This window comes from Osmia bicornis, chromosome 9 (assembly GCF_907164935.1).
Source record: "Osmia bicornis bicornis chromosome 9, iOsmBic2.1, whole genome shotgun sequence".
Classification (NCBI taxonomy): Eukaryota; Metazoa; Arthropoda; class Insecta; order Hymenoptera; family Megachilidae; genus Osmia; species Osmia bicornis.
In genome coordinates, this window is record NC_060224.1 from 7,300,331 (window position 1) to 7,325,525 (window position 25,195).

Below are 25,195 nucleotides of genomic sequence, written 5' to 3' on the forward strand. Positions count from 1 at the left end.
CGATTTTCGGCAAATTTTAATTTTTTTAAACGACAAAGGCACATATTTTAGTAAATTAATTTGTATAGCTTCTCGAGGAACCTGAAGTCATTTCGTCCAATTTTAAACAAGGTATTCTGTTTTAAACAGTGGGCGAATATTTTTGAGGCAGGGTGTATGTTACATATAATATATGACTCAAAATTATTATATGTCACACGTATTTCTAATTTGTAATAAATCGTTCCCTAAAGTTGAAATAGATTGAAATACCTCTCTTCACAATCCTCTTCTCGTTTTATAGGTTTGCAAACAAATCGAGTTGTATTTGTTTAAATAATGTAGTCATTGTTTAGGATAAAAAAAAGAAGCCTCAGATTTCTCGTTTAGCAACAATGTTGCACATCTCCAAATTACGGATTTCTTATTCAGCATCAATGATTGCATTCCGCAAATCGCGGTTTTTTGAAATAATTCACATTTGTGCAAACTGAATCAAAATATCTTTTCAGTTTTCAGTGCGAGGTGTGGTAAAACAGGCACTATCATCTGGGGTTATCTGGGACCTTCGAAAACTTTGATTGCAATTGTTCGGTACGCGTTGGAAGCGTTGTTCGGTAATTATCGGTAGATGGCGAACATCTCGTATATAAAGCAACGTGTAGCGCCGTTGATGCACGCAATATTTGCAAAACGAACGTGCGATTAAAAAGTAGGGCAGAGAGGAATCAAAGGTGGAATATCAGCTCGTCGTAAGAGTACCGGGTTCAAAGTCAGTTTTATTTCAAGTATATTTAGTGTTGTGATTAGGGATCTATAAGTGTTGGGGCATGTCACTGCTTTTCTTAACTAAACGTAATACTCGTTGAATCAGTGATAATACATCCCATGTATCCTCTTCCTCAAAAGAGCCGGCATACGAGTTTATTCTTTTGTCTTTTTGAATTTCCTGCTATTCTTTTGCTATTTCTAGTGACATAATAGTAATCCCGAGAAACTGTCGAAGGTTATACGAATTCAATCGTTTGACGTTGATCAATAAAGTTAATTGCGTCGGTTGTTACGCTTGTTTTCCCTAACCCTATTGAAAGTTTCGACCGGTCGCAAGAGAGGTTAAGTTTCACGAATTAATTGTATCTGGATTTTTAGCAACTTCGATTGGAAGGAAACCGTTGGTGGAACTTGGAAGTCGTCTATTCTCCAGTATGGCTCAAGCATTGCAAACAAACGGCGTTGTGCCCGATGTTATCGATAAGGTCCCGGAGTCTGTATTGAGCGTCACTTATCCGAGTAACATTTCCGTCGAGATTGGCAAGGTATTGACTCCGACCAAGGTGAAGGATCCACCTACCGTTACATGGAACGCAGATCCAAATACTTTTTATACCCTTTGCATGACCGGTACGTATTTATTTGAGCGAATAGTTTCGCTCCGACATCGCTAACGATTGGCTGTTCGTTTAAACAGATCCCGATGCACCAAGTCGACAGAAGCCAACTTTCCGCGAATGGCATCATTGGCTGGTAGGAAACATTCCCGGCTCGGACGTGTCCAAGGGAGAAGCTCTGTCCGAGTACATCGGTTCGGGACCGCCAGAAGGCACCGGGTTGCATCGTTACGTTTTCCTGTTGTACAAACAACCTGGAAAGTTGACGTTCGACGAGCCTCGTCTAACTAACCGGAGCGCCGACAAACGAGAAAATTTCTCCATAAGAAAGTTTGCCAAGAAATACAAGCTGGGTGATCCTATCGCCGGGAACATGTACCAGGCAGAATTCGACGACTACGTTCCGATTCTTTACAAACAACTGGGCGCTTAAAATACTACAACATGGATAGAACTGATAATCATAGATATTTGTAAACTGATGACACAATTTTTAATTAAACCTTGTACGAAGCATTTACTTACGCGTGGAAGACTTTTTTTTTCTTCGTGTCATTGTTACTTAACATGTCTCTAATGTAACGTTTACGCTTACATTGTCATCGCGGTTCAGCGATGACAAACGTTTTGTCGTATGGGAGTAACGCGAAAAGGGGAGAGGAAAAAATGATCTTGCTATCTATCGTTTAGACACGACATAGTTGCAGCGAAATCGGAGATCGGCGAGTAAAAATGTGTGGTTGAACGAGAATTTGCGAGAAAGTTGTTTGTCGATGGCTGTTTTATAGCTGCATCCTTTGACCATTTACTTTGTTTTAACAGTTGCCGTATGGCAAATGGAAAACTTGGGAAGTATCGAGTCGAATAGTGGGGGAGAGACGCGAATGTTTAAACGTCGAGCAGAGAGAAAAAGTAGAACGCAAAGCGAGAATCCTTGACGTGTTATAGGTTGAGTGGGGATTGTCGATCGCATAAAACGTTTCCCTCCAGCCGTACGGATTCGAGTTTGTCGATACCGAGCAACGGATACGTTTACCATAAAGTACACGCCGAGATGAAGTATTCTGTGCTAATAGGTTCGTGTATACTCGATGGTCGACTATATGGTTTCGCGTTGGCAACGTTTGTCACTAATACCACGTTAAATTGCAGGAATTCTCAGCTGCTGCGTTTGCTTTGCCAGAGGAGCTGCGGATACTCGAACGGAATTCGAGAAAGCAAAGATTCTGCCGGATATCATAGACGCGGCGCCTACTGAGAAGATCGAGGTGCGAATGTTTGAAAGAGGAACAGAAAGAGAGAGTGCTTGTGTGAAAATTCAGCTATTTACCATATATGTACGTTGATCGTTTTAAAAGGTAATTTCTGAAAGTTAGGTAAAGTATGGAGAGAAATCGGTCGAGTTTGGTAACGAGTTTACACCGACGGAGACGCAAAAGATTCCTGAGATCCATTACAAACACGAAGGGGGTGTGCTTTACACGCTGGTGATGACAGGTAAGCTTTACATCGGGTCTGTAAATTGCTGTTTAAAATTTTCATTCGGTGTCTCGTTGCGTGCGCATCGGCCAGATTGTCGTTCGATCGCGAGGCAAGGAGAAAAAGAATGCGACCTTACGTTACCTTATCCTCCTCCTTGAGCCGTCGTCTATACTTTCACCGAGCCGACCCGAGGAAACTCGTTTTCTCGGTGTACGTGGCCGCGTTTGCGACGAGACGAGTCGAGATGATTCAATGGTTGCTGCGTTGATCATTTATGTGATTGCACACAGATCCTGACGTGCCGATGAGAAAGGGATACAATCGTGAATTCCGACACTGGCTGGTTGGAAACATCCCGGAGGAGAACATCGCGAAAGGAGAGGTACTGGCAGAGTACGTTGGACCGGCACCGCCTAAAGGTAGCGGAAAACACCGGTACGTGTTTTTGGTTTACAAGCAAAATCAGGGATCGATCACCTTCGACGAGAGAAGATTGAGCAACAGGTAAATGCTCGTTTCGAACGTGTTCATTAGACTAAAGATCGCGAAATAACGATTAAGTTGGCAATTTGCAGAGACGGTCCACAGCGAAGAAGATTTTCCATTAAAAAGTTTGCGGAGAAGTACGATCTGGAGGGTCCGATAGCTGGAAACTATCTGATGGCCGAATACGACGATAACGTGCCGGCGTACTCGAAGCTTTTGGGATTTTAAACGTTGAGAGGGAAACGGTATCGAGTCGGTGACGCGGTTGCTGGACTCGTCCGACGAGTTACGAACAAATAAAACAAATAAAAAAGGTTTAAAAGATCGACGAATAAAAGAAAATCGGTCGATTCGTTTATTTTCGTTGATGTCTGTTACAAATATAAAACGGGTAGCGTTTAGGCTACGTAGAATTCGCGATAGACTGGCTCGGTGGATAGGTTTATTTCGGTCGCGCGCGAATCCGGATCGCGTGACATACGTTGGGCCGCGAGCAATCCTCGGCTCGAAGAAAGCCGACGTAAAATTGTTCCTTGCAACGCATCCGATGCGATGACTAGAGTAGGACAAGTGTGCTCCGTTCCACTGAAACGTGTGGCGAGGCTAAGTAGAGGCGGTGGGCAATAAGTAGCGCTATCGATCGCTCCCGACTCCGATCGAGTCTCCGTTTCAGGGTAGCGTGAGATCCGGGTAAACGGTGATGTTCCAACAAAGCCGATGATCTCGTACGTCGCCCCATCCACCGTTGCCCTTTCGGAGCTTCGTCTTTTTCGCGGTACCAGCCACGGTAAGCGTCAGTTGAGTAGGAAACAGATGATCTCGGGCGGCTTTTAGAACGTTCTGAACCTTTGCTATGACGGCGGTCGATTCGCAGTTGGTCTTCTTGTGATGGACTCCGCTGTTTAAACAGGCATAGAGGGAATGAGATAACGAAGGGGAAAAGTAAAGGGCTAAAAAGTGGAGAAAGCTTACCATTCGCCGATATGAAAAACCCTTGGCGCTCTCATCATCATCGTGACCAAACCGGACTCGGTGCGGGGCACGATCCCAGCCCCTTTGCTCGCGGGCAGACAGGTTTGCGCGATGTGTTGAAGACTCCAGTCCCAATTGTAATCGTCGTACGAGCAAAATTGGGACGCGCATTTTCTCAGTTTGTTCCACGTGACTCGATTAAACGCCATTCCCATGTTGTGTTTGCTCGAGATCCAGGGTATCACCTCGGCCTGTCGGGATAAACGTTGAAGAGAAATTTTAAAATTGCGCTTGAAAACGATCTAAACGAGAGGAAGAAAATAAGAGAAAGAAAAAAGAGAGCGAAGGAAACGTGAAGGGTCGCGGAGCGATCGCGAACGCGTATCGAGTGAGTCTGTCTAGTGTGTCGGAAGATGCGAAGGAATGTTTGAAAATGTTGAAATGGCGCGTGCGAATGCAGCAAAAAAGACGATGTCGTGTAGATGGATTGGAGCATCAAGCACGCGAAACGAAGGGGTTCTGGTGGCGCGTATCGTGTCGTTATGTGTCGGATCGTATCGGATCGTATCGTGTCGTCGAAAGCCATAATGGGCAACCTTTTGATAATGATTGTAGAGATCGGGTAGGAGCTGGAAAGCCCATGCGGGAGCAGATTGTCCCGTGTGCGCGTTCCGATTGACGACGGTTAAGAGAAGAGGGCCGTTTCCGGTGACGCTCGTGTTGCCGGTGTTGCTGCCGCCGGTGGGGACGCCGTTGCTAGGAAATGCCTTGATACCGCCGTTGTCCTCGGTTTTCGTCGACTGCTGTCCCGTCGACGATTCCCGCCTCTTTAATCCACGCAGGAACTCCTTTTGCAGAGCGCTGTTGACGCCAAGGAACTAACGGACGGGGCGTGCGTGAAACATCGACACACAGATATTCACTATGACATGGTGGTGTTGTTCGATAGGGAAACCACCTATCGTACCAACGATTCGTACGTGCTCGCGTTTACGATCCATTATCGGGGATTTAACGAGACTCGACTACCGTTTCACACCCCTTTTGCCTGTCCTCTTTCTCGTTCCTTTTCAACGTTCCGCGTTTTTCAGAGCGAGAAAGAATGAGGGAGAAAGAGATAAGAGATTGACAGAATGAGAGACAGAGAGAGAGAGAGAGAAAGAATGGATTTGACGATTTAACGAAAGCGTCGCGACGCGACAATTGAATTCGAAAGCGACGAAGCGAGCCAGAACAACGCGACGAGGATATACCGAGGATGGTTCTCCTCGTTGGTTAACGACGATTTCGATGATTCGACGAAGAAGGGAGAAAATAGAATGCGGATAAGGAGAAGACGAAATCGAATCGTAACGAATCAACGAGCAATCGGATTCGCGCGCGCCAGGGAACTGAATCAATTCGTGCTGTTCTCACCTTTCGACTAAAGTCGGCAAAGTAATTGTAAGTCTTGAGATAGGTGCCCAATGATAGGACGTTGCATCTCTCGCAGCTGTGCTTACAGGTGCGTTCCATCAGTCTCAAAACGTGTAGAAAGTCTTCGGCGACGTAATGGTCCTCCTCGAGGAAAAGTACCATGCCGGTGTGATTTCGAGTGACGGTCAGTTGATCGAACACTCGGTTCGCCTTCCACCACCAGTGATGCTTGGTCTGCGTGAACTTGGCCTCTCTGTAGTGACCGTAGAGGTCCGGGTGTTTGGCATTGATGCAGCCGAGACTCAAGGCCCTACAGGGTGATGCGGGAACAGCCACATGCACCCCGAGAAACAAAACGACCGTCGACAAAAGTGATAAGAAAGCAGAGAAGTGTTTACGAAGAAGAAGAAGAAGAAGAAGAGGAGGAGGAGGAATAAAGAAGAAAAGCGGCACGAGCGAACTCGGAAGAGAGTTACTCACTGTTCTTTGCGTATGTTTCGCGGACAATCGTTCGGATCCTCGCCGGGGAAGCTTCGAGGATGAGTTTGTATGCTGTGAGGATAAAAGATTTGCATGACACGGCAAAAGTCGACGCTCTGCACGAGATAGTTGATGTCCGGATGCCAGACGTCGTGGCTGAAGACGAGCAGGGTCTGCTCGATGCCCTTGGCTTGAGCCAACGAGACGATCAGGTGTCTGAGGTAGGTGAGTCTCGTGTGCACCTGGATCACTATCACGGGAGCGTCGTTCGCCAACGGACCGAACGACTCCTCGTTGTACACCCTTTGCTCGCCGTTCGCTTTCTCTATGTTCCGACGAATCTCCGCTATCTCGAGCTCGCTCAGCGTTTCCGCGCTCGCGTTCGCCAACGTCGACGAGCCGTTTCGACGTTCTTTTAGAAACCTGTGAAAAATCATCGGAATCCTTTTCTCTATCTCTATCTCTCTTTCTCTCCAGCCGGTCGAGACGATCTCTTTATCTAATCGTATCTAATCGCATTTAATTGTAAGTACATATGTATACCTAATACCGTGAAACGCTTACCTGTGCAGTTCTTGTGGCACGAGAGCGAACAACGTCTCGTTGGAGGAGGCTTGGCCCGCGGAATCACGACCGGTCAGGCTGATAACGTGAAGCTGAAGCCAAAGGAACGTTGCCAGGAAGACGAAAACTAGCGTCCTCAGGAAAGTTCCACGCACAGATCTGATCGTTCCCAAAAACGACGATCCTGTAAGAACGATTGAAACGTTGAGATCAACGTTGATCCGACGGATCGAGAAACAACTTTGTTCTCTCACCTCTCATGCTGGCATTCTTAAGCGGCCGTTCCGAAACAGAATGGACGCCCTGTCCAGCCTCCCTTGTTTCTCTTTCACCGGTTTGTCCGGCAGAAAGCTGTTGTGTACGATATGCCGTGCTCGAAGAAGCTGCTGCTTGAAAATCTGTTGGTAGCGCATCGTTCGCGGCCACGTTTAGCGAGCTGCTTGCAGACGGTCGTCTCTTATCTTGAATCGAAGGAAACGCGTGACGGGTGGTCCCTCATTTCGATGAAATCTAGAAAAATGGAATAGAATGAACGGTTGATCAGGCTGATGAAAACCATGAAACTGATCGCATTTGTTTTTCGCAGGCGTAGGAGAATCGAACGAAGTGTCTCGAGTATCGCGGCGTATCGTATCGTATCGTATCGTTTCGTCTGGTCTCGCTTCGAATCGGGGGCGTAAACGATCGGCATGCGAGTTGCGGCCGCGTTATCGCCCGGTATTTAATTTCAAACGTTACTCAAACGAATGGAACGAGTTAACTCGAGAGCCGGGGCCCTTTTCTTTTCTTCTTCCGTTTTTGTCGCGTCGCCGGCGCGCCGTGCGGATCCATGCAAATTACCGCGTCGAAGACAACGCGTATCCGTATCCGTCTCCGGGGAAACCGTTCGAAACTGTTCGGAACCGTTTTCCTTCTTATTTTTTCCTCCTTTCATCGTGGCTTGCACGGAAGACGATGCTTCGTATTTATTTTTAGTACGGCACGCGGACTTGTCGAAAAGCCGGAAGAGGGGAGAGTAAAGGAAGAATTATAGGGGAAAGATGAGGCTGAGGAGGAGAAGACGAAGCAGAAGAGGAGGAACGGAACGCGAGTTGGTCGCGTTGTCGGTGTACGATGCCAGTCGAAAACGTACGAAAGCGTCGATGAAACATTTGCATACGCGAGCAACCTTGATCGTTATTTATTACCGTTCAACATCGACGCTAAACTCGTTTTGTTCCGTTTTCCTCGATGGATCAGCTCGATTAAACTACAAACCTTTATCAATGACCTTTTTCCGTACGTTCCTTCAGTTTTTGTTCCAGCTTTCGATTTGGAGCGATGCACAAACGCTACTGTGACAAACTGTACCTGTTATCTTTAATCGATCGATCAATCAACGTATGCACTGACGTTACGATAACCCATGACTCGTCGTTTCTCGAGTCGTTTTGCAACGGAAGATTTCGTATCGGGAACGTCCCGCCACTTGGATGATCGGCGAAGCGCGGGGACACGAGACACGAAATAGAAGGCAAAAGACTTGTCGGAAACGAAATCCCACTGTACAGCTGGTTGCGCGATGATCAAGCGTCGAGAAGGCGAGGGAGGCGGAGAACAGAGAGGCTTTAAAACGCGTGGAATATGTAACGAATGAATTACAGTGGGAAAGGACGGAAACGGTGGCAGCGATATCGGCTGCGACGAAGCGCGAAACGCGAATCGAAGAAGGGATTTAACGGAAGAGCGTCGTCGAGTAGGAGGACGCCGCCGCGGTTTGGGCGTCCGCCGGCAAGGTCTCTAGGGATCGCGAGTGGTTTGTCCGCAGATGAGCATCGAGTGGCTCGATATCCCATTTTGCTTAGCCGCTGTTCGATGTAGGTCAGCTGACTTGGCTGGTTGACGCGAAACAATGCGGATATCCGTGAGCAAGCTAACCGCGATATCCTCTGCTTGCGAAGCACACCGGGTACCGAAGAGGACTACTCGAACAGAGAAGTAGCTCGAGCAACGCTAAAACACTTTAACCATCCCGTTTCCCTTCCACCCCTCGCCTTCTCTTTCGACCGAGTCTTTGTCTATGCCAAAGTTTATGTTCGAAATTCGCTCGGTCGGCGAAAAGGCGTCGGAAGGAAGTCGAAGATTGCGCACTTTGCAACCTCGGCGTTTCTTTGCTCACTGATTCGTTCGGGAAGGAGCGATCGCGAATCGCGAGCGTTTCGGAGTTTAAGAGCGCGAAACGATGCGGGCCGGCGCGGCGCGTCGCTAACGAACGTTCTCATAGCGCGTTACGTATCGTGTGACGGCTAATTCGCTTGACGCGCAAATGCAAACGAATGAATGCGAGCCGACTCGGTCACGCGTCGATTTCAAGGTAAACCGGAAAATTCTGCTACTCGCGTCGACTCGCGGTTTCCTACCCGGGGCCGCGATTCTCTGTTGCGAAGTGGCAAAGTCGCGAGGTCACGAGATCGCTTTGGAAAGGGAAATCAGGAAACGGAGTAATCCCGAAAACAATTGCGGTCACCGAGCCGAGCCGCGCCGCGCCGCGTCGCTACGTGGAACCCAACCGCTTGATTAACTGTTAAACGTAAACGCGATAATAGGCGATCGGAGTAGCACAACGCTATATACGGAAATAGAAATAGACAATAGAATCGCATGACTTACGTACATACGTGGCAACTTATGCGCAAAAAGAGTGGGAAAGAGAAGGAAGAGTGGAGGGTGGGATGGTAGGATATCGATCGGTCTCGTAGGTCCGGGACGAGAGAACCCGACCTCGAGCAAAAGGGGTAGTTTTCGCCGTTGGCGAGCTTGCTCGCCGATTGCAAATGGGGGTTGCTCGGTTTAATTATTCTACTTACGTAGGTCCACCGTCGTAGCGCGTATGGTCTCGACGGTATCTCGACGAGACGATTCGTCGAGCGATCACGTGTCGACGAACGGGTCGAGGTAGATCGGGAGAAACGCGGACCGGACGAAGCGGCGAACCATCGCGATCGTCCGCGGAATTTTCTTCCGTCGCTGCGGCTTCTTTCTTTTTCTCTTTCTCTTCTTTTCTCACCTCGGTCACCGTACGCGCGACTTTCCGTCGAAACTGCGCTCTTGCGTTCCTATGGAATCGCGGTATACCCTACTGCGACCTCACCCACCCCCGCTGCTGGCTCTACTCACCCCACGACCCCTGACGCTGCTACACGGGGCTGAGTTTTCCAGCTGCACGATCGATCTTACTTTACCGCCATCCCTCGGAACCCGCCGCGTCGCCGTCTCGACGTCGACGTCGGCGTCGATAAAGAGCGTTTCTCCTAGGATAACCTATTCGCCGCAGCTTTTCCGCGTCTTCTTCGGTTTTCCATCGAGCGAAACCCCTTCGTCACCTCCTATCGCGCCTCCACTAGATGGGACGACCCGTTCGCATCCCCGCATTTTCCCACGCGGGGGTGGATCTCCTTTCCATTCCCGATACCGATACGCTTCGGTCTCGCGCGATGCTAAAAAAAAGCTCGCGTGTTTGCAACGCGATCGAGTATTCTTCGTCGGGAAAGTTTTCTTTCGTATTCTCTACCGAAACCGATAATGATAGGTGTTTCAGGCCCACCTGTCGGGTTCCTGCATATTTCCAATCACCGTTCGTATTCCCACGCCTCCCCTATTCCCTACCGTCTTGCAGAGACCGAAAAGACCGAAAAACTAGTCGATCCGGGAGTAACGGAGCAAAGATGAGACGCGAAGTGGCGACCAAGTTCGATCGGTTGATCGGTTTGAACTTGTCTCTGCTGAAATTTATCGGAGTGATTTCGCGTGAGCAACGCTCGCTGGAAAGAAAGGCGTTGGCGTGCCTAGCGTTTCTCTGCATGACCGTTTACACCTTTTCTTATTTGTACGTGTTCTGGACAATCAGCATCGTGCAATCTTTCTCGCTGGTCTTGTCGTTCGTAGGGGGTCAAGCAAGGTTCACGATCTTGTTGCTGTTTCGCGACAGCTGTCAGCAAATGTTGAACGAGTGCGAGCTGCTCTGGTCGGGGTTGAATTCAAAGGAGAAGCGAATCGTCGAAGAATACGTGAAGAAATCGAATCGATTGACCAGCTATTTCTTGCTCACTTGCCTATTTACCATTTTCCTTTTCGTGTTGGTCTCTTTGTTCGCGTCCATGCCGTCGGACGGCGCGAAAGGGATGGATCGCGACGGGGTAAACGTCAGCGACGTTACTCTCGACGTTGACGGTGAAATCGGGCGACGTTTGCCGTACGAATTTTTCCTAGAGATTCGTGAAACGCCGTGGTTCGAGATAGCGTACGTTTTCCAGGTTCTCTCGATTATCAGTGTCGGCGTGACGTCCGTCGGAGTAGACACGACCGCTCCCTTATTCGCGTTGATCGCTTGCGGACACTTTGAAGTGATCCGATCGAGGATCGAAAACTTGTTCCCTACTCGTCGATCGTGCTCCTCCTCGTCCTCCCCTTCGGGGATGGACAATCTTCGGATTTGTTTGATTTATCATCGAACTTTGCTCGAGTGAGTGCCGTTCGACTCTTCTGTAGTCTACTCGTCTCATTTTCCATCCCGTTTTTCCAACAGATTTTGCGAGGAAATCGAACGTCGCGCGCACATAATATTTTTGATTCAACTGGTCCTCAGCACCTATAACATTTCTCTGGTGGGCTTCAAGTTGGTCGGGGTAAGTAAAACGCATCTGTTTCTCGATCAACGATTCTAACTCGATCTATTTCGACAGGACGATCCCGACAAGTTCAAGTACTTTATGCCGCTGTTGATCTCTTTGATGCAGTTGTTCCTGTGTAGCTGGCCCGCGGATCTTCTTCTTGCGAAGGTAATTTCTAGTCGAGCCTGATTTTCAAGTCTCTTCAACTTTATCCCGTTTCTGTCTTTAGAGCGAAGCGATCGGTGGTGTTGCCTTCGCCTCGCCTTGGTATCGACATCCCGTTCCCTTACAGATGCCGATTTCCATGCTGTTGATCAGAGCTCGGAAACCCGCTCGTCTGACCGCTGGAAAATTCGTGGTGCTTTCGTTGGAAACGTTTGGCTCGGTATCTCTTCTTTCCTCTACCATATCTTATGTCTTTTCTATCTTATCTGCATATTTGGCTTTTGTTTCAGATGATATCAACCTCGATTTCGTTCTTCACCGTTGTAAAGTGTATGAATTAGCATCTGGTCATTCACCAGATTGTAACGCACCTTCCTTAACGTTTGTTTTAACAAAGAGTAACGTACGATTCAACAGATTTTATCTGCCTCTCTTTTTTTTCAGCGACGCGCATGTCATTCCGCATTATTTATCTATTTATTTATTTAACGAGCGGATACCCTTTACATAAGAGAAAATGAACACAAGGCCTCCAACGCGCAAACAAGAGATTTTTTATTTTTGTATTCGAATCGATCAGTTCGGAAAGATGGTATTCGTGCGGAGAATGCAGTGTCAGAGGTTGAAAACGTTTTCGATGTTCTCTTCGTTTCATTCGTCGCTTGGCGAGACGAATTTTTCGCGAGGGAACGCGCGCGCTTCGAATATTAGCCGAAAGAAGGAAAACCACGTTCTCGTTTCTCGACGACGACGAGGACGAAAAGGACGAGGGTCTCGCGAGATTCTTCACTCGTCGCGAAACCGTTTAGTTTGTTCGTTATCGTCGAGAAACTGCGATTGGCCTCTCTATCGGCGATCACGTCTGTCTACCGGTTGAACGATGAAATATCGTAGACGAAACTATTGTAAAAAGAGAAAAACGAGGAAACAGAGGAGAAAGGGATTTCCTGATCTGGATAAAGGAGGCAAAGTGCGACGGGATCGCGATAGAGGGGACGCGCGAATGGAGGTCGATCCAACGTTTCTTTTATTCTTTGGCAATTACGAGTAAAGTGGATTTTTCTGTAATCCCGCGATATCTCGTCACGAGATTTCTCCTTCTCCACGACGTTGTCGACGATTTCGCCTTTTCGCGGCACCGACTTACCGAGGAAACGCAACGCGAAAACGGGAAAATGGGGAAAACGGAGAGTAAAAGGGGAGCATCGGTGGAGCAAAGAGCAGAGATGCCGGCGAGTGGGTGATACTACTCCGAAGGCAATCTTCGCCGGCAGCGGCGGCGTACCGCGATCCGTTCCTTCTCGAATTAATTACACAGGAGATGGGTGTACCGAGATAGAGGAGCGTCTGTCGTAGACAGGCCTATTGTTGGATATCTTTGCCCGTTCTCCTCGTTCCTGCATCGACCGATACGGAATCTCGAAGCCGTATCGAAATCGTTCGACGAGCGGTTACGCTTTCAAACAAGGACGAGACGCGTTGCTTTAGCAACAAGTTGCAGCTCGCGTCCGTCTTCCCTGGAGTTTCCTAAAATCAACAAGTGAATTCGCTTCCTGCCTGGAATTTCTATATCGCTTTCCACTTCGGCTCCACAGGTGGTAACGGGAGATAGAATTCGCGCGATCCAACCAGGCTGTAATCGCGCTCCACCGAGACCGATCGTCGTTCGTTTGCCTCGTCTCGCGTCGCTTCGCGAGTTCTCCTTTCGCACCAAGCCCGTCCTTCGACTCCTGTCCGTCGATCGATCGCCTTTCCTCGCCACTTACGCGACCAATAGCTGGAAAAAGCCTGGAACGATGGAAGCGACGGCGACTCGGTTTCTGGTACGTGATAAAAGCCGGTTTAATAAAGAGCCGCCTCTGGTACGCGCATCGAGAATTCCTCGAAGGGTTTGCGTTCCTTTCGACCTCGAATCGCATTCCCACCGTACACCCCCTTAATCTTAATCTTGATCTTAATAGCATCCCCGCTCCGACCGTCCCCTCTTTCACTTTGCCGCATTCTTCGCCGGCATATTCTGACCCCCAAACGATCCTACACCCTTTGCGTTCGCATTCGCGGTTCGCTTTCGCGCGTTTACTCGATTCGCTGACTCACGGAAAATTTGTAGGAATTTTCTAGAAACGCTTGGAAATTGCAAGGATAACAGTCGCGAGGACGGAAAGAAGAAACGAAGGATAGGGCGGGAGAGACGAAAAGAAGCATCGGTGGATCGGGAAAAGCGTAGCAAAGATCGAAAGGTAGGGATGCTGAAAGGGGTAGCGGAGCGTTGGGGATGAGAGGGTTGAAGCGGAAGCGAGTAGAACGGAGAGGAGAGAAACGTAGCGATAAAGGGGCGGTAGCGAAAGGGACGAGTGGGGGCTTCCGGAGGCGCGATGGACCATGCGCTTTCGAGTCGGTCAAGGGAGCGTGGATCTTGGAGGATCGAGAAGAGAGGGCGACGGGTGACGGACGAGGGGCGACGAGCGACGGGAGAATAAGCGAAAGCGACAGAGAGACGCGAACGCGACGCGTACGCGTACGCGAACGACGCGTCGGTGGGCAGAGAGCGCGACAGCCCCGTGCCGGAAAAATCGGGGTGAGATGCACCCTCGCCTCCACCGTCGCTCTTCAATCGGCCGCGGCGCTTCCACCTGGAAGCACGGCTACCAATCCTAACCGTCCGGCTTGCCGTCTCGTTCGCCACCAACGATCCATCGATTCAGACCTGAAAGCCTTTGCCGCTTTTTCATCGCTCGTACAGCTCGACGAGCCATCTCCTTCCGTCTGGGTAAGAAAGCAACTTTTCTTTTATTTTTCCACGTTTCCTTGGTGAAACGTTGTCCGTTTTTCTATCGTCGCGCCGTTTCCAATAGCGATCGTGCGCGCGAGGTCTCACTGGTCCGTTCGTCGGTTCGTTTTCGGCATTTCCGTTTTCACCGGAGTCGAGAGAAAATCCCATGCAGACGAATTTCCGTTTCTTCCGTTCAACGGTTACGTCGTGTCACGCAGCTTCCTGATCGAGCTTCCAGTCCTAACTGAATTTCACGCCCGAGATTGCACCCTCGTTTCCGCGTGTCGTTCGCAGCTCGCTCGCGTTAGCCGTTAGAGGAACGTTTCCGAGAACGATGAGAACGAAATGGAGGAAGACGGCGACCCGTTTGGTAGCAATCGCGAAGAAAGCTACTATCTGATACGAAGCTCGCGAGGTTAATAGAGCGATCGGTAACAAGGTTATAAAGCAATCTGCATAACCCTGCCCGGTACTTTGCCCGAGCTGCAGCCTCGTCCTGCACCGCTACGAGCGGTCTCGTAATTACCGGGTATAATGCGATTACCCGATCGCCAGACACGGTAACCGAGAAGCTTGCTTCTCCTTCGAACCTCTCTCTGCATCCTCCGCTTCCTCTGCTTCCTCTACACTCTACCCTCTTTGTCTCTCGCTTTCGCCATTTCTCTGCGTCATCGCGTGCAACTATGCACCTACCCGTTTCCTTTCCACGCCTAGTTTTCGCTTCTTCCACTTTCAATTTTACGCAGGAAAATTCTTTTTCCATAGGACCAGGGCTTGCGAACCGACGTTCGTATTCGTGTGATTGAACAGACGGTTCTTTGATTAGGTTGATCGAGACTCGGGCTCCGGAGATCTCTTCGGTAAATTCGTTTTTACCGAGATACGACGCCGTCGTAATTTTATTTCGCCTTCTTGTTTGCATTCGATTGTCCGTCCGCTTTCGCGATGCTTGCCTTCCATTTCCATCTCCGCGTCTCCAGTTTCGCGTATAGATAGTTTTCTCGAGATTAAGAAGAGACCGTCGATTTTCCGGACGGGATATCGAGACGTTACATCAACGTGTTTCGAAAATGGATATTGAAATTGCTTGCGGACAGCAGCGAATCGCCCAACATGTCTCGGGCTCGATTTAAGCTCGTTATTCCGGCTTAGCGATCGCCTTCTTTGCCACCGCTTACTCCCCCGCGCGCCCATCCGTCGTCGCGCGTAAATATTCCACGGACGTCGAACCACTTGCGACAAAGTCGCTAAACCGAGGGTCGTGATTATTTTCATATCGTCGGGCCGCCGGATCGTCGCTCGATCTTGACTCGAACGAATCGTCGTCGCAGTTGCGCGACGCGAGTGCACCTACGAGAACGCTCCATTTTGGAGAACGGAGAAGAACGAGGTGAAGGATAAACCGTGTTCGCTGATTTCAACGATCGATCGCCGTGAAACTAGGAGGAATCTGGTATTACGAAAGGATCGCTCGTCTAACCGTTTCCTTTCCTCGGTCGGCCAACTTGTTGGCGCGCGAAGCAACAGTTTGCCTTTTAATCGCGTCTCTTGTACGGTGCTCTTTCCTCCTCTCTCTCTCTCGTTCGTTCGCTCGAATCGATGGATTCGAAGCGGAACGAACGAAACGCGTACCTATCTGTAAGGTCGACAAAGTTTCGAGAGGCGTGTAATTGTTGCCGAGCGAAATCTAGTTAGCGATCCACTTTGAGGGAAGTCGAGTACGCTCGCGAGATTCGTCGCGATTAATAGCGTTGATTCGCGAGCGACTTCGAGTCGCGTTAAAGTTGTCCGAAAGATACGATCGAGCTATTCACTCGGCGAAACACTCGTACCGTTCCGGTTGTTCGGTCTGGCAGCGCTGCTAATTGCTTTTCAAAGTGAAAACTAAGTTTACCAGCGATCGTGAATCGTTGCGTCTCTCGTCTCGTGTCGCATCTTGTCTCTGGAACGCGATTCACCGACGAACTTTCGACGCGTTGTAACTGCTTGTCTCGCGCGAAACGCGTTATTACGATACTTTTAAAGAGGCAACAAGACGGATCGGTCGACGACGAAAGGTTGTTCGAGGCGAGCCGAGTCCGCGGGAGCGGTCAAGGCACGGCCGAAAGATAAATCGGCGGCTGACGGTAGACACGATTTTTCTATTAACTCGGCCTTTCTCAATATACTCGTTCGTGGAATAAAATCGCGTACAATGAAACGCGTTGCTAGGAGTGAAATGCGAAAATGGGCATTGAGAGAGGGGGATGAGAAGAAAAGAGAAGTGTGAAAGGGTAGTTGGGTGGGTGTACGAGGGGGTGAGAGCGAGAAGGAGGAGGCAGAGGAGAAGGGTAGAATCGCGTACGCGTCCATCGAGTCGGGATAACGAGGTCGGATGAGTAGTTGTTGGATCCGTAGTCACTTCATCAACGCGGAGCCAACTAAACTGTCAATCGCAAAACCACCGCCGTGTCAAACCCTTTCGTCGATAGCAGCTAGATCCTACGAGAACGCGCACTCGAAGCATCGATGTTGAACGCGCGATTCGAGGTTCGAGCACGATTAAATTAAACGCTCGCGGTCGCTTATGCGAAAATGAAACGGAAAATTGAAAGTTTCGTCGACGGAAAACAAAGGAGTAAAAGGGTAGGGGGATTGGGAAAGAAGCTAGAGAGAAGAAAAGAATCGGTAAAGAGCCGGTGGTAGATACTGTTCGTTCGCGGTCCTTCTTCGACGTGATTACCGAACGGATAAGAGAATGAAACGCGTCGGTAGGAAGAGAAAGCAAAGTATCGGAGGGCAGGAGTGGAAAGCGAAAGAAAAATCTTCTTCGGTCCTTCTGGAGAATAATGCACGCACCCAGGGGACCCGGCTTTCACGAGAATGCTGATTGCTTCCCTCTCCATCGATTCTTTTTTCCCTTAAATCCTCTTCTCCGTCTTCCTCGCCCTCCTTCCTGGCGAACGTCTCCGTCCCCTCGAGGCCAGAGGCTCGAGTAGCTTCTTCGCGAACCGTTCTCACCGTAACGTTACGCACACGTCGCGACGCCTTATCAATCTTTGACTCGTCCGCAGCAGCCGCCCGCATACTCGAGAACCAAGACGTACGACCCTATTATCCTCTTATCCGTTACATAAAATCGTATGACGTGCACACGCGCATACCATCCGTGTGTACGGTCCACCTAACTCGGACAGACGGACAAACGGTGATCGAGAAGTGTGCAGAGTGAAAAGTTGCCTTATCTCGCGGAACCAATTCTACTACCCTGACCGAGCGGACTCCTTTTCTTTTGTGCGTTCCGTAAAAATTGCACGACAGGGTGGCAGAGGGGACAGGGAGAGGGAGAGAAAGAGCGAGGCAGAGAATGCTTCTTAACGAGGTGACAAGGAGAGGAGAGGTAGAAATCGTTGTCGAGCGCCGCTTTAGACGGCCTTAATGGTTTCCTATTCACGGGAAGCGTGCGAAAATTAGCCGAGCTAAAAGCATCGAGTAATCGAGTTATTACGAATAAAAGAGAACCAGCGAGGCCATGGGCTGCGGAATGGTTGCGCGATAGTCCATGGGAGATACCGCTAAAAGCGGCCAATTAACGCCGTTAACTCTATAGCTCGATCATCGAACGACGCTGGCTGTTCGATAGCTCGATGATCGCTTCGTTCGAGTACCCGACCCGATTTCGATTAGACTATACCTACAGAAACGCCTTTTCCTCTATTCCCAGTCTATCCTACCTTTTTCTTCCTTCTTTCTCCTCGATTGCGTAAAGTAGCGAATTCTTCGTTCGGGACGTTCGCTTATTGCTGGCTATTTCGCTCGTCACAATGGAAGAATCGTTCGCAGCACGTCGGAAAGTGCTTTAAACGCCGGAAGTTCGACTCGCAGCGTCGCGTTATTCTCGGGATTGTTGGAGCGAACGTAAACGCTCGACGTCGAAGACGTTCCCCTGTTTATCGTCTCGATACTCTCTACTGTTCGTCTTTGCTACGTTTCAGATCGTCGAACGGAAGAGGAAGAAGACGATTCGTGAATCTTCAGACGAGAATGAGCAGCGGAGAATGGAACGGTTGGTTGCAACGATGCCGAGAATCGCGAAAATTGGTTCTCGTGATCGTCGCGATCGCTTTGCTTCTGGACAATATGCTTCTGACCACGGTTGGTAAGTAACAGATCGTCGACAGAAAAGTGAAAGAAAGGAGAAAGCGATGAAACTTAGCGGAACACCAGAGGAAAGAAAAGTTTGGTTTGCTTTGTGGAAGAAAGGCGGCTCGATACCGTCCAGCGCCAGCGTAATCTTCTCTTCTCGTTGATGAAACGAACTAATTACGCGCCCTCTTTCTCCAAAGATGCTTCGAACGTCCAAATGAAAGTTCGAGTTGCTCCTTTTGTCTACGTCTTTTAGAAATAACGCGTCGAATATGCATGTACGCGTGTAGAGGGAAATACTTTGAGGAACGTTTGTTCCTTTACGACTCTAGAAAAATGTGTTATTCCTTTTTTCGCTCCATTGCCAACACCTTTAAGAACAATATTTCTTACTCGGTATAAAGAGCCAACGTCGACCTGCCTACCGTTTCCCTAACTCTCTTTAATAACGATCGGTCCCATGACATCTGGTACCTACCTCGCGGACCACCGACTATTTTCGGCTGTCTTTCATATGGTCGAAGTCCAGGTTGTAAATCTATCGGAATTGAACAGCGTTCGAGTTGTACTAAAAATACCTGAACGATGACTGAATTTGTTGGCAATTTTAGGAAACCAGTTGTATAAACAACGAAGTCTGCCTGTTTCCACGCGGTTGCCTGTCGCTTTTAGATCTACCTTCATCGATACGCGTTTATAATTGAAAAAAAAAGAAGTTAAAGATAGAATCGGTCATTTGGATTTTCCAGCTCTTAAACTCTTCTTTGCTCGATCGCTATTTACTCGGTCCGACACGGCGCGCTTTCCTTTATCGCCTCGGCGAAATGTTTAATTCACGAAGCACGCGTCTGTTATACCATATATCCCGGTGTGCGGGCAGCGGCTCGCCCTTCGCCTGGCCGCGGCAATCTCGACGCATCGAATACAGCGGTCGGAAATATACGCGAGGGCAGCAGGCTACGGGAAAAGTGGCGGAATCGAGGGGTCGAGAGGACGTCCGACTCGTTCTGGCAATCCAGATAAGTGGTCATGCATTTATGTAGGGCATACGAAACAGCTTCTCCATCGCGCGCTAACAAATCATGAGATGCGCTTTCGGTACTTTAAACGACCTCGAACCTTTGCCGCCTCTTTAACGCCACCCTTTCCATTTTCTTTTCTTTCCTTTACCCTTCGATCGCGGTCAACCGTTTCTTTGCTACATACTCACCGTTAACCTACAATCTCCTTGCTTCCTTTCGCCAAAAATCCTATTCTGTCCGGTGACCGTACGCGTACCGTGGACAATCACGAAAGAAATGGAAAGAGAAAAAAAATACTGACTTCGGTTTGGAGGTGCTGGGATTTGAACCCAGGACTTTCAGCATGCGAAGCAGACACTCTACCACTGAGTTACACCCCCGAGTCGATATGAAAGCTCGAGAAACGCGTACTCGTAACGAGTGTGAAATGTTTAGCGTATGATCGCGATCGAGGATCGCCAGTGTTTTTCTAGATCGTCGGTTTACGAGATGGTCGATGGTTCGTACGCTGTGCACGTGGTTGAGGCCTGTTGGCAGCAATGCGTTCAGGCTTGACAGCGTGTCAGGACTAGTGATGGCTAGAACTGCTACTTGTGAATCACCAGTGATTCGATCACGTTCGTTTCTAATCACGATCATTTTTCACAGTGATTCGTGATTTTTCATGCTCTCTTCTGATTGGTCGAAAATAAAAACCGTAGTTAACTGGTAACTACCAAAATTTATGACTAACTGAACGTTCTTTGCGCATTATGCTCAGATATCTCTATGCAAGCTATATTGAAGCATTTTATAAAAAAATAGTTGAATCAAGATCAAGAATTACGAAGAGTAATCATACAAGATCACGATCGTGATCGTGATTCTACGATCATTGTGATAAATCACCGTTAGTGATTTTGCACGTCATCTCTAAGTCAAGACCTTTTGTCGTCACCACGTGCAACCAATTTTCTGCAGACAGGCCCTCGAGAGCCTTGAGAACGAAGGGAAACTTAGGCAGGGCAGATCGCAAGGGCAGTATAACGAGTTGGCGCGTCGTACAAGGAAGGTTCAGACGCAGCATTCTCGAATCGTATCTTTGAAAAATCCATAAACGATCACATCACGCGTTCACAGTGCCCATCATCCCGGAATTTCTGTACGACATCAAGCATCCTAACTCAACGCTGAGCCAACACCTAGAAGGCAATGGCCCCGTACGAACGACGCTGGGAATCGTTCAGCCTACGAGCAAGATCGCCTCTACTACAACTTCCAGCCTAATTACCAACCCAAACGGTGCTGGCTCTTCGAACAATACGATCGATTCTCAAACCGAGTTTCTCCATGCGACCATCCCTCCTTGCATGGGCATGACTGGTAAGAAATTTGCTGATCGCACTTATCGCTTTTGCTTTCTTATTAATGCTCGTCTCGTTCGATTCGTATGACAGAAAGCACGGACGTTGGGGCGAGTTTGTCGGAGATAGAAGAAAAGAAGCAACGACATCGCGAGTTACTACAGGAGACGGTCGCCGTTGGCATAATGTTCGCTTCGAAAGCTTTCGTTCAATTGCTGGCTAATCCGATTGTCGGTCCTCTCACCCACAAGTAAACGAACATGTACCCATTGAATCACGATCGACAAGAAACAGTGTCATGTTTTATTTCGTTTCAGAATCGGCTACAGCATACCCATGTTCACCGGTTTCATCATCATGTTTCTTTCTACGCTGATATTCGCGTTCGGACGAAGCTACGGTATCCTTTTCTTGGCGAGAGCGTTGCAAGGAATCGGTTCCTCTTGTTCGAGCGTATCAGGTAAATCCTATGAATTTTATTCCTTTGCTTTCGAAAGATGAAATAGTTGAGGGCACGAAAGAAATCCATTGATTCGTAGGTATGGGTATGTTGGCCGAGAGGTACCAAGACGACAAGGAACGGGGTAACGCGATGGGAATCGCTCTGGGTGGTTTGGCCCTTGGCGTCCTCATCGGTCCACCATTTGGCGGTGTCATGTACGAATTCGTTGGAAAATCTGCTCCGTTCTTGGTTCTTTCCGCGTTAGCCCTTGGCGATGGACGTGAGTCTCGTCCATTTACAAATCTCTACATTTTAACTCTTTACAACGTTCTCAAATTGCCCTTTCCAGTTTTACAGCTTATGGTACTTCAACCGTCCATCGTGTACACCGAGGCTGAACCGCCGTCTCTGAAGAGTTTAATCACCGACCCTTATATCCTCATAGCCGCTGGTACGTACTTATTCGTCTACCTTTTCTGGTAGTATCAGTGAACGACGAAATTACGTTCTTTTAGGCGCTATCACGTTCGCCAACATGGGTATCGCTATGTTGGAGCCTAGTCTTCCGATTTGGATGATGGACACGATGGGTGCGAGCAGATGGAAACAAGGTGCCACCTTTTTACCAGCTAGCATCAGCTACTTGATCGGTACTAATCTTTTCGGACCGCTTGGACACAGAATGGGCAGGTTGGTAGATACTCGATCGTTTATTCGTTTATTAAAGTATCAGGAATCGTATAAATTGGAAAGACGATAGTACCGAACAATGGAGGAGGCTGAAATACGTCGCCTGGATAGCTCAGTCGGTAGAGCATCAGACTTTTAATCTGAGGGTCCAGGGTTCGAGTCCCTGTTCGGGCGGATTATTTTTGGTCTTTTTATTATAAATATATTCTTATTTATATTATTTTGATACTGTACACATTTTTCATGTGCCGTAGATGGTTAGCTTCCCTGATCGGATTGGTCGTTATTGGTATCTGTTTGATGTGCGTAAGTATCAGGGTACAAATCCACGATACCATTGTATTTAGTTTTAAACGCTCTGCTATCCAAAGGGTGTAAATGTTGATCCCGTTTTTTATAGATACCGTTGGCTAAAAGTATCGATCATCTGATCGTGCCCAACGCCGGCTTGGGATTCGCAATTGGCATGGTGGACAGTTCGATGATGCCCGAATTGGGATATTTGGTAGACATTAGACATACCGCTGTATACGGAAGCGTTTACGCTATCGGAGATGTCGCCTTCTGTTTAGGTTTCGCCGTGGGTACGTAAAAGAGGATTTTGCAAAAAGAAATTTTGCATCGGCCGGGAATCGAACCCGGGCCGCCCGCGTGGCAGGCGAGCATTCTACCACTGAACCACCGATGCTTCTATGTTCCCTAGTTCTTTTCAAAAACATTTCGCCGGCTTCAACAATATTATTAATAATCGATAAAAGACCTATCTATCATTTTCTAGGACCTGCATTGAGCGGCACGCTAGTCAACACTATCGGTTTCGAGTGGATGTTATTTGGAATCGCGATTCTAAACTTTCTTTACGCCCCGCTAATGTACTTTTTGAGAGCACCACCGACCAAAGAGGAGAAAAAGGTAATTCGACGGATTGATCAAACTGTGAATGTACAAATATATATCATTGATTGCATTTCAGTCATTGATCATTGGCGAAAAATCGTCTGTGCGCTACGTAACGTACCAGAATGAAGAGGATGAACAATAATGGCACGGCGGTTTCTAAACTTTTCTTTTCCCGCGTTCTGGAGATGCAGCAGCAACGAGTTGAATACAGTACACGAAACATTATTATTTACTTTCTAATCTAACGTTTATTGTACATAAAGGTAGAGTAAATCGTAAGAATAAGTGTGTGCGTTCAAGAGAATCGTACACGTGAACAGCGTGTTACCAAACAAATATGCAGGAAGTTTCCGATTTGGTGGCATAACCGAAGAGTTAGCGAATTTGCACGAAAAAGTAAGTCAAAATGTAGAATGACATGTTTTTCCTACGAAGCTTTGTTTCTAAATAAATTCATGTTGAAAATTCATCGAAAATTCTGTATTTAAAAATTGCGGCAACAAGTTGTGCTATCTACTGTTTGGTGCATCTAAAACGCAAAAATCACATCGTTTGCTGTTCTCGTCGTTGAAACCAGACAACGCCACGAGTTTATGGCGGTTTTTTTTAAAAATAAGTATTGAAATTTCGATGAATTTTCAGCTTATTCTTTTATGTAGATTTACTCGCTCTACTGTTGTGCCACTATGTTGGAAACACCTAGTATATCTACGTCGATTGATCGAGGCACCGATGGATAAGGATACATCGATACGCGCTCGTTGGTTCGCGAATCGCGAAAAGTTTTTAGCGCTTCGAGGCCGTCAAATTGAATTTAAATGAAAAATTTTTCACGGAGAACCGCCTACTTTGGATTCCCTGAATGGCTGCAGGGAAACCGTGCCACGGCGATTAGGCACGATGAAGAGTTTTCCGAATATTTGCAAATCTAATCGGCATATAGGATGTTCCACTTGTAGGTAATCGCGGATATAATTACCGAATAAAGCGTCTCGAGTGTCGAAGATTCTCGCGACTTTGCTTTTCACGAGCAACGATGAGAAACCAAGAAATCCTGATAATAATAATTAAACCCGAGTTGTTTCTAATTCACGAACGATCAAACGTTCTCTTGTGAAACGAAACGAACAGTAGTAACGCGGAAACTTGAAGAAAAGAAGCGTCGAACCGTTCGACGAATTTGCAAATTACAAGATAAACTATATGCGAATTCGCGGCGGAAAACTCAAGCACGTATCCTTCCCTCGTTTTCCCATCGATATAAATCCGTTCTCTCGTTCTTCGTTCGCGTTCTATCTTTCGGATTAGCTCTTTCAAATGCATATTATAGATCGTAAGGGCGTTACGCCTCGTTTCTTCTAGCGATAGTAGTTCGAAATGGTGTTAGTATAATATTTACGTAGAGTAGTAACGTTTACGAACATTATATCTTAAAAGTTTATCGATAATCGTGTGTTTGTTGTTCTGGTCGAGAAACGACGACCGTTTGTACGTTTAGGTCCTAAGCTACACCATGGATGTAGGCGAATCTTTCAAGAAACGCATAGATAACGTTGTTAATTTATTGATCGTTAACGGGCCTTGTTCAGGTCTATTTAATATATTCAAACAAGTATAGAGTATAATGTTGATGCTTAGCGATTAAGCAAAATCGTTAGGAGTTGTTAAGAGTTTTCGTGGTACGTTTGACTCTGTAACGTTGTTAGGCGATTGAAACGCGTGCGTAGAACGATATTGTAACAAAGAGTTAACTGGTGCAGAAATAGAACAGGCTTCCACTGCGAATTCGATGAATCCTCGAGGCTGCGTTGCTCACGCACCTACTCCCGGTAAGAAACGCGAGTCAATTCGATTTGCGAATTCTTAGCGAACGTTCGACGCTGCCGCGGATGTACGATTAAGGAAAACCAGGAGGGGCATGCTGTTCGCGAAAATAGAGATCGAGATATCGAATGATTTTTCAGAATCCAACCCGATCAGAGAATCAACCTCTATCGAGTTAAAAAATATAAAGAGCTTAGGAATCGTAAGGATCGGATCGAGAAACGGGTGAATCGACGTCGTTGTATCTACATAGCCGGTACATGTATTATCCGTATTCAACGTATTTAAGGGCTCCTTTAGTTTCCTGTAAATATAGTAAAAGTATGTGTATGTCTCTAGAAAGCAATTATAGCAATCTGTAGGTGCATCTATGAAATTAACTTTATTATTGATCGATACAATGTTGCCCGCAGCGTTCATCCTCCTTTTCAATTAAAATCAAATCCGCGATACATTCGATGTACCATATAGATTTTTGTTTGCTTCTTCGAGCAG

General features: G+C 47.7%; 5 protein-coding genes and 3 non-coding genes across 23 annotated transcripts; 5 read left to right on the top strand and 3 right to left on the bottom strand.

The window, feature by feature from the left end:
• The first annotated feature begins 610 nt into the window (after nucleotides 1-610).
• LOC123987624 (protein D2-like) lies at nucleotides 611-1,887 on the top strand. Of its 4 annotated transcripts, none has more exons than XM_029197417.2 (3): nucleotides 611-713; nucleotides 1,129-1,380; nucleotides 1,448-1,887. In XM_029197417.2, the coding sequence occupies exons 2-3, from the start codon at nucleotides 1,185-1,187 to the stop codon at nucleotides 1,798-1,800; spliced, it is 549 nt and encodes a 182-aa protein (XP_029053250.1). In that variant the 5' UTR covers nucleotides 611-713; nucleotides 1,129-1,184; the 3' UTR covers nucleotides 1,801-1,887. The 4 variants fall into 4 exon arrangements, with proteins under 4 accessions (XP_029053250.1, XP_029053248.1, XP_029053249.1 ...); XM_029197415.2 differs by having other exon boundaries at nucleotides 633-834; XM_029197416.2 differs by having other exon boundaries at nucleotides 635-751.
• A 91-nt stretch (nucleotides 1,888-1,978) lies between these two features.
• On the top strand, nucleotides 1,979-3,685 carry LOC114880923 (protein D2-like). The gene is made up of 5 exons (XM_029197440.2): nucleotides 1,979-2,443; nucleotides 2,520-2,635; nucleotides 2,744-2,864; nucleotides 3,140-3,353; nucleotides 3,425-3,685. Exons 1-5 carry the CDS (start codon nucleotides 2,422-2,424, stop codon nucleotides 3,561-3,563), a joined length of 612 nt encoding a protein of 203 aa, XP_029053273.1. The 5' UTR covers nucleotides 1,979-2,421; the 3' UTR covers nucleotides 3,564-3,685.
• On the bottom strand, nucleotides 3,647-17,283 carry LOC114880919 (alpha-1,6-mannosyl-glycoprotein 2-beta-N-acetylglucosaminyltransferase). Of its 8 annotated transcripts, none has more exons than XM_029197426.2 (8): nucleotides 17,193-17,283; nucleotides 7,022-7,277; nucleotides 6,768-6,951; nucleotides 6,204-6,626; nucleotides 5,724-6,066; nucleotides 4,904-5,185; nucleotides 4,308-4,558; nucleotides 3,647-4,233 (listed from the first exon to the last, which is right to left on the bottom strand). In XM_029197426.2, the coding sequence occupies exons 2-8, from the start codon at nucleotides 7,026-7,028 to the stop codon at nucleotides 4,005-4,007; spliced, it is 1,719 nt and encodes a 572-aa protein (XP_029053259.1). In that variant the 5' UTR covers nucleotides 7,029-7,277; nucleotides 17,193-17,283; the 3' UTR covers nucleotides 3,647-4,004. The 8 variants fall into 8 exon arrangements, with proteins under 8 accessions (XP_029053259.1, XP_029053256.1, XP_029053257.1 ...); XM_029197423.2 differs by lacking the exon at nucleotides 17,193-17,283 and adding an exon at nucleotides 9,614-9,706; XM_029197424.2 differs by lacking the exon at nucleotides 17,193-17,283 and adding an exon at nucleotides 8,685-9,337.
• On the top strand, nucleotides 9,945-11,991 carry LOC114880917 (putative odorant receptor 85d). The gene is made up of 5 exons (XM_029197421.2): nucleotides 9,945-11,268; nucleotides 11,332-11,431; nucleotides 11,489-11,584; nucleotides 11,646-11,801; nucleotides 11,872-11,991. The coding sequence occupies exons 1-5, from the start codon at nucleotides 10,151-10,153 to the stop codon at nucleotides 11,920-11,922; spliced, it is 1,521 nt and encodes a 506-aa protein (XP_029053254.2). The 5' UTR covers nucleotides 9,945-10,150; the 3' UTR covers nucleotides 11,923-11,991.
• Nucleotides 14,116-25,076, top strand: LOC114880921 (synaptic vesicular amine transporter). Of its 6 annotated transcripts, none has more exons than XM_029197431.2 (12): nucleotides 14,116-14,351; nucleotides 18,329-18,492; nucleotides 20,621-20,863; nucleotides 20,938-21,094; nucleotides 21,162-21,304; nucleotides 21,384-21,566; nucleotides 21,636-21,737; nucleotides 21,802-21,976; nucleotides 22,231-22,282; nucleotides 22,377-22,560; nucleotides 22,755-22,888; nucleotides 22,950-25,076. In XM_029197431.2, exons 2-12 carry the CDS (start codon nucleotides 18,378-18,380, stop codon nucleotides 23,016-23,018), a joined length of 1,557 nt encoding a protein of 518 aa, XP_029053264.1. In that variant the 5' UTR covers nucleotides 14,116-14,351; nucleotides 18,329-18,377; the 3' UTR covers nucleotides 23,019-25,076. The 6 variants fall into 6 exon arrangements, with proteins under 6 accessions (XP_029053264.1, XP_029053265.1, XP_029053266.1 ...); XM_029197432.2 differs by lacking the exon at nucleotides 14,116-14,351 and adding an exon at nucleotides 15,595-15,807; XM_029197433.2 differs by lacking the exon at nucleotides 14,116-14,351 and adding an exon at nucleotides 15,595-15,744.
• Nucleotides 19,810-19,881, bottom strand: Trnaa-cgc. The gene has a single exon. It is a non-coding gene; the product is annotated as a tRNA-Ala (tRNA).
• Trnak-uuu lies at nucleotides 22,078-22,150 on the top strand. The gene has a single exon. It is a non-coding gene; the product is annotated as a tRNA-Lys (tRNA).
• Trnag-gcc lies at nucleotides 22,594-22,664 on the bottom strand. The gene has a single exon. It is a non-coding gene; the product is annotated as a tRNA-Gly (tRNA).
• Nucleotides 25,077-25,195: the final 119 nt, after the last annotated feature.